The sequence below is a fragment of the Cryptomeria japonica genome, chromosome 6 (genome assembly GCF_030272615.1).
Source record: "Cryptomeria japonica chromosome 6, Sugi_1.0, whole genome shotgun sequence".
NCBI classification, from domain to species: Eukaryota; Viridiplantae; Streptophyta; class Pinopsida; order Cupressales; family Cupressaceae; genus Cryptomeria; species Cryptomeria japonica.
Genome location: NC_081410.1, coordinates 452,727,697 through 452,735,753, shown reverse-complemented (window position 1 = coordinate 452,735,753; position 8,057 = coordinate 452,727,697). Strand labels below are relative to the sequence as shown.

The following is an 8,057-nucleotide window of genomic DNA, read 5'->3' as shown; positions in this document are numbered from 1 at the left end:
CTTACATGCACTTCTAGCTTGTTAATGATTCATAGTAATTTCTTTCCTTCTAAGAAAGGTTATTGACTTCTATCTTGAGCTCCAAGTTTCCACATAACCTTGACTTCGTGTTATGTGACGCAACTTGTCCATCCATCCGGCCATGCTAGTACATCTTGGAAAATCGTAGTTGTAGCTTTTGCGATCAACGGTGTTAAATGTCTGACCAACTTTCGTCTTATGGGTATTTTGTGCAAACGTATTGTTGTAAATTAGGGTTATAAAATACATGTAATTGACTTTTACGATAGGGAGCCATGAAGAGATGTGAGCCTTTCTCGCCTAATAGAGAATGTTTTTCACCTAACAATGAATTCTCGCCTTGGTTCTGCAATCAATGCGGACTGCTAGCAGTTTGGGTAGCTGGCGGCAGATTACATAAGCGTGTTATGCACACTTTTATTTTTGGCGACATGAAATGTTGTGGACATCGTCGGCATGTCCACGTCATCATAGCCCTTGCATACGCCATGTCCACCTCATCACAGCCCATGCATGGGACCACTTGCAAGTAGGCATGGGTATGCATCTATGTCCCATGTCGAAACATGCATGTCATTGGTATGACACTATCATTTTGGAGTCAAAATAGTTGTGCCCTTCATATTTTGCATGACAGGTAAACATCCTTAGCTAAAAATAAATAAATAAATAGATGAACTCAAGTGGCAATATAACTTCATTAATAATGTTAGAAGTAATATTCTTTTCCAAAAGATTCGATTACATTTAGAATTAGTGTATGGTAGTCCAGGGAAATAAAAGTCTTAATTTATAAAACCTTCTTTTACTAATATATTAATTAAATAAATAATAAATAAAATTATATTTAAATTAATATATTGGTAAGAATTTAATATTAGATATTTATAAATTTTATTATAAATATTTTTTTTATAATTGTAAAATATTTTTCTTTTGTCTTATTTTTGTATAGTTTAATATAGATAAAAATAAAATAAAAAATATATTACAAATATAATAAATATATCATATATAAATATTTCTTCATAAAATTTTGTAAATTTAAAAATATTTAAATAATTAATCTTATTTATAATTAAAAAATGATCTATTCTAAAAAAATTAAAGAATACAAACAAAAATAAAATTATTAGCTATCAAATAACTTACTAAATTGAAAAATATATCTAATTACTTTTCTTTCCTCTTTATTGTAGATATGTGGGATGTAGAAATTAAAAACACAAAGAACTTGAAAAAAGATATTAAGTTCAGTATTCTCCTCATCTACCATGTGGAATTGAAATTTATTTTGTCCTACACATTCATTTCACACAATATCTCACAAATTAAATTCATAATATATATTCATACCTTTTTTTACTATTTGTATTTGAAATATTTTCAACTATGAATATCTATGTCAAAATTAGAAATAAATATTATATCAAAATAAACATTATCATTGATTGCTAAGATTCTTATTTAACTTTTGTGCCCAAAAAATTATCCCACACCAACAAACAACCTTTATAATAATCCAACATAACAATGAACAAAACCTATATTATTATATGTTATATTTTATATTATAGGCTATTAAATAAAACTACAATATACTGTATAATTAATGTATATAATAATTATTTTGCATATAATATTAATTATAATATTAAATATTAAATATGTTTACTTTTTATTTGTATTCTTTATTTAAATACATATAATAATTTATTAAAAATATACTTAAATTATGTTTATGAATAGATATTATTTGAAATTCAATGCACAATATTAAATGTGATATAATTTTTACATATAATATAAATTAGAACATCAAATATATTATATGTTTGGTATTTATTTATATTTTTTTATTTAAATATATATAATTTATTAAAAAAATATATTTAATTTATATGTATTATTATACATTATATTGAATATCTTTACATGCATGATTACTTTATCATTTCATTTGCCTTTCGGAAGAGAATGAGTGTCATTTATTATTAAAAATGATTAAGATAATACATGCTTGACAATGCTATTATATTGCCTTATATCTCTATCTCTCTATTATTATATCTCACAATCTATATCTCTTTATATCTCTCCCTCTCCCTCTATATCTCCCTATCTCTTCCTCTCTATATACCTATCTCCCTCTATTTTTCTCTCGTCCCTCTCTTCTAGACATGTCTCCCCCTTCTCTCTCTCCCACTCTCCCTTGCTAGACCTCTATAGCTATATCTCTATGCCTCTCTATCTCTATCCCTCCATATTTATTCTTCCTTCTTTTCTATTTTCTACTCTAAACTAAAAAGCATGCTTATACATAATATTAACTAACATAAATTGATACATAAGACATGTTCGAAATACGTATAACTTAAATTTTAAGTATTACAAGTTCCAAAACAAATTATAAATTCAAATTAATAATCACCTTAATATTATTCAATTTAGATTAATAATTAGTTTAATATTAATGTTATTTGACCTTTTTTATACTTTTAGCAATATTATTTAGCTAGCACATACTCCTTCCAGATTACCAACTTTCATCAAATTAATACAACATTACACTACTAATCTCCTCTCCTTTTATCTACTCTAGATTAACTAGGCTAATGGAGCATCCTTGTTAACTACAAACTCACTCTTTAGCTTATTAACCTAACAAGGGCACCTATCACATAATACATGCTTAACTAGGATATTCAGTAGTGAGCCTCCATTTAGGGCAGGCAAACAGCGGGTTTTTTCTGGGAACGGTTAATTCAAACTCTTCCTCCATATCTACCTCGCCATTCACAGTCCAATCAAAGCAATGAATTAACTGAGCGAGTGCCAACTCATTAACAGAGAGTCCCATGGAAATACCAGGGCATCCTCTTCTTCCTGCTCCGAACGGCAACAAATCGAAGTCCTGACCTCTCACATCCTTATTACACCCCATGAACCTCTCGGGCCTAAACTGATGAACATCTTTCCAAACGTTTTCATCCCTTCCGATCGCCCACACATTCACAAACAGCTTCGTCTTTGGCGGAATGAAATATCCTCCTACGCTGCATCCTTCCGTCGATTCGTTCAAGAGCATTGGAGCTGACGGATGAAGTCGAAGAGTTTCCTTCACAACGCATCGCAAGTAGTCCAAGCTCATTACGTCACTCTCCATTACTCGGCGGTCTCTGCCCACTGCTGATTCCATCTCCTGCTGCGCTCGTGCCAGCGTTGCAGGATTCTTCAGCAATTCACTCATCGCCCACTCTATCAATGTAACCGATGTTTCCGTTCCCGCGTTTAACATGACCTGCACGCACATTTCCTCAAGTTTATACAGTCAAAAGTTGAATAGTTGCAAGCAATTTGTAATCAGATTTGTGAAAGCCAAGACGGTCTTGATTCTCAGACTTACCAAGATCATGGCTTTGATGTCGACCCTGGAGATTGTCAGGTTCTTCGTTTCGGCCATGCTGAGCATCACGTCTACCATGTCTTTAACACGATCTTCCTCTTTCGGTTTTCCTTTTTCCAACCTACGATGAATGTGGTCGTCGATAACTTTCTCAGCAAATCCGTCGAATATTTTGTGAACAGCCTGCATGCGGCGACGGAATCCTTGGAAGTCGAGCCAGTCGAGAGAAGGAATGAAATCACCAATGCAAAATGCACCGGCCAGAACAAACATCTCTTCAACGATTTGTTTGAAGTCATGCCCTCCATTCAACTCGTTGTCGGAGTACGTCCTGCTGGCAAACATTCTGCAGACAATATTTCGTGTGAGGGAGGAGAGTCTCTTTTTCACATCCACACACTGCGCTCCCTGCCTACTTTCCTGCCAGATGGAGGCGATCATATCAGACACTTCTTCCTCTCTCACGAATCTGAAGGAATCGTTTCTCTTCACTGTGAGGAGCTCCACAGTCAACAGCTTTCTCATCTGCTTCCACGACGCTCCATAGGGGCCAAAAGCGACGCTTTTATGATCATAGCATACGTATTTCCCGTATGTACTCTTTGATCTGTTTGCAAAGACCAAATCATGCGTTTTGAGGAATTCTTTTGCCATGGCAGGAGAAGACACCATAACAGTGGGGATGGAGCCCAAACGGAGAAACATAATGGATCCGTATTTCTTTGCCAGCGTCGTAAGGGACTGATTAGGAAGTTTTCCCAAGAGATGGAGACTTCCTATGACAGGCCATGGACGTGGTCCGGGAGGCAACTTCAATTTGTTGCGGCCATTGCTCCTCGTATAGAGGAAGCAGTAGCAGAAGAAGAAAATCCCAAGTCCAATAGTCACGACTTCACTTAGGGATTCCATTGTATGAAAAATGGATCCTTTGTGAAGATATCTGGTGATTTTGAGGTCTACAGATCATTTATAATATATGGGATTATCTCATATTTTATGCAGAAAGCTGTGAGTCTGAAGTCAACGGGATGATCCTGTAGAAGTGGGGGCGGCAAAGACTTTGTAATGCGAGTGATCATCCATCTTTCGAGCGAACAGTATTTACAAATAAAGAGTAAAAGATGTTCGCTACTGCCTACCATAAACAAACAAAAAAGAAATGATTTTTAATAATGACAATGATGAAATGGCGTAAATCTATGAGAGTTCTGGATGCTCAAAATTAGCTATGTCTACTACTGATACACTTCCCCTAAATACATGGGAAAAGTGCATATACTCGAAGCTCTGACTTTCGGTCAAAGTTCTATTTCTGTTTCAAATTTCGTTTCCGTTTTCTGGCGTCTCTGTCATGGTTATGACTGTCGCGGTTAAGTATATAAATTTTTCAAAAATCTGTCTCCCGCCCACCCAGCAGTCATAGTCATACGTCAAATTTTGATATTTTTTTTACTGTATCTCCCACCTACTGTCCAACTGCCCAAGCCATTTAAAACATAAACCTAGTGCCCTGTAAATTCTCTGTTCATGAAGGAGAGCAAAGACAGCGCAGTTAATGTATGCAACACAAGCAAGGAAGTGCAGAAAAAGTTGGGGTAGCCAGCATGTCGCCCTTGGGTAAGTCTTCCGTTTTATTCAATGCTTTAATATTTCGGAATCTGTGTTGGCTCTAAGGCTTTTTTGTTTGTGGTGCAGGGCTTATACACCCTGACAAGTATGAGGCATGGACTGGCTTTTTATGTTCCCTTCCACACAGCCTTCGAGAGACAACATGTTGAGGGTTTGAAGGCCGTGGGATATCATGGAGAGTGGCAATGAATTGCAAATGAGGTTTGATTTGCCCAGCTTGTCGAAGGAGCACATCTTGATGTGCATTAATGACAGTTCTCTGGATATCAAAGCACAACGTAAACATGAGAAAGGGAAGATAAAGAACACTTGAATCTTTCAATTCTAAGTAATAAAACATAAGCTAAAGAGTTCAGAGATTTTGGTCAATAAAGTTTTTCACTCTGACCAGGATTCATCTGCATTGACCTCAAAGTTGGAATAATATTTGGGGATCCCACGAATAATATCAAGGGAAGCTTGCACAAAAAAGCTTTCTTCCTTTCAATGAGGTAAGATACAGAAAAAGACCATCTAGAAAAATCATTAGTGAAAAAGAACCTTCTCCACCCAATGTTACTTAAGATTTATCTTATGGGCTTACTGGTTGAAAGATCAAAAAATCTATCATCCAACGTTCACTTACAATGCCATGAAATCTTTTGAAAGAATATATACTTCTAGTTAAAGGGCTCTCGATTCCCATAAAAAAACCGTGGAAATCATGAAGGAAACCCAAAATTCAATTTTGCTATTTAATATAGCCTCCAAAATGGTTGAGGACTGTTGAGGTGAATGTACTGTATTAATCCATTTGTCCTATTTTGATCAATCTATCAATTAATTTTGAATAAGTTTTTTCTTTATTATTTAAATTTTTTTTAAATTATATAGTTCCAAGTTGTTCGGTGTACATTATATTATACTATATATTATGTTTCAATTTTGTATAATTTATTTATTTAATATATATTATATTAAATTGTTTTGACTATTAGAGTTTAGGTGAACTTTAAGGTTATTATTTCAAGTATATGTGGTTTGAATATAGAAAGTGAGAGTAAAAGTATTAGCATAATTTCGAGGATTTTAGAATCTAAAATATCAAATGAAAATGGGATCATTGAAATATATTTCAATACTATTTTAGACTTATGGGATAAAATAGGAGGTACTATTTTTTTTTGCATAAGCTCAAATGCCTTTGGGGTACTTTGCTCTCACCTATCATTACTACAAGAGAAACATAAAGATGGGTGATTTGCGTAAAGCTTACACCCATTAGGATAGTATTTTTGAATTTTGAGTGGAATTTTACTAGGATGGTTCACTATGCTAGTTCAAACCACTAGTTAATTTAATTATAAAATATAAAAGGTATAATCTTAAGAGGTTACACAAAGATTCATTTTTTTGGCTTAAACATCTAGATTTTTCTTCAATGACAAAAGAATGGTGGAAGGCCAGATTTTAAGGGTGTTATAGACATTGTTTAAAGGTTGTTAGGAGATATTAAAGATAAGGTGACACTTTGTAATAAAGTTGTATTACTTGACATTTTTTAGAGTAGAAGGTGGAAGGGAAACTTAAAAAAATTGAGAAGGAGATGTTGTTGTGTAGACTTAGAAATTAAAATGGATGTAAGGACACTAGCTTGATGTCATGAACACCATAATTAGTATGGAAGAGATATATTGGATACAAAAGTCTAGGGTGGAATTGCCAAAGGAGGTTGATCCAAACACCAAAAACTCTCACCTCTTTATGAACATCAAAAGTTAAGTGAAAAAAATTTAGAATAATTCTCCTCTTTAGAAGTGACATGATTGAAATTGCTACCATGTGAAGTGAAGGAGTATACTACATTAAGGAGTTATTGGGAAAAGAACTAGAGCAAACCAAGGTGCCCAAAACCTCTTTCTTTGTAATATACCATAGCCAATCAAGTGGAATAAAAATTATGAACCAAAGAAAATCTTCACTATGGAGGAAATCAAGGTTTCTATCTTCTCACTTGGGTCCATGAAGACTTGAGGAATAAATAATTTTCAAGGTATGGAGGAAATCAAGGTTTCTATCTTCTTAGGTTCTCTCCTTTGAACAAAACCTTTTCTAATTTCCTCTTGTAAAGCTTCAACTTGCCTTCTCAAGGCTTTGTAATCTTCACCATAGATAGTATCTAGAAGATTTCCATCTCCACCTCTAATTCTACCTCTACCCCAACCATGCGAGACTCCTCTTACTTACATTTTTCTTAATACCCACAAGCCCAATCCTAATGCAAACTGCCTCCTTCTAACGAATCTTCCTGCACACTTAGAATTTTCTAGCTTAGAAAACACTAATGCAAGAAAGTTTCCTCTTACTTTCAGTTTCAGCACACCGAGCACAAAATAAAGGACACTCTATTAAAACAGTTCTATATCAAAATCAATTTACACACACGTCAAGACCACAAATTATTAAATTGTTCTGGAACAAATTACATTTCAATGATAAACTTCTGATTATAGGTTTCAATTTTCCTATAATACGTTACTAAATTGTTCATATTTTGTCAATACAATACTCACATAGTTAAGGTGTTTCCCTTCCTCATGCACTCAGGCCCTTTGTTTTTATTTCCTTTAGCACTGGAATTTGTTTCACCTCACACCTCAGTGCAGTCCACTGTTGAAAACACATTTGTTTTCCCTTTCCACCATACACCACACTCTTCCCTATGTAGCCATGACTATTTCTTTAACGGCATGTCGGGTCTCTCCATTCCTTCAATTTCTACAAATCCTTATTCTTCCACAGCGTATCCTCTTTCTTCACATGGGACATTGCCCACTCTCACCTATTTTAGGCCGATTCCTTCCCTCTATGCAACTCTACCTTACTGTCTAATATTTCCCTCTATGTAGAACCACACTTCTATATTCCCATCAATTCATTTTTTGCCATCTTTCTTTTGTTCCGCCTGCACCTTGTAGGAATTACTCTTCCATCTTCTCAGCTAATTCCTCTACTATCGATG

The 8,057-nt window shown here is 34.4% G+C and overlaps 1 protein-coding gene across 1 annotated transcript; it reads right to left on the bottom strand.

Annotated features, from left to right (window-relative positions):
* Positions 1 to 2,713: 2,713 nt before the first annotated feature.
* LOC131051038 (cytochrome P450 750A1-like) lies at positions 2,714 to 4,336 on the bottom strand. Its single transcript, XM_057985383.2, has 2 exons — positions 3,428 to 4,336; positions 2,714 to 3,322 (listed from the first exon to the last, which is right to left on the bottom strand). Exons 1-2 carry the CDS (start codon positions 4,334 to 4,336, stop codon positions 2,714 to 2,716), a joined length of 1,518 nt encoding a protein of 505 aa, XP_057841366.2.
* Positions 4,337 to 8,057: the final 3,721 nt, after the last annotated feature.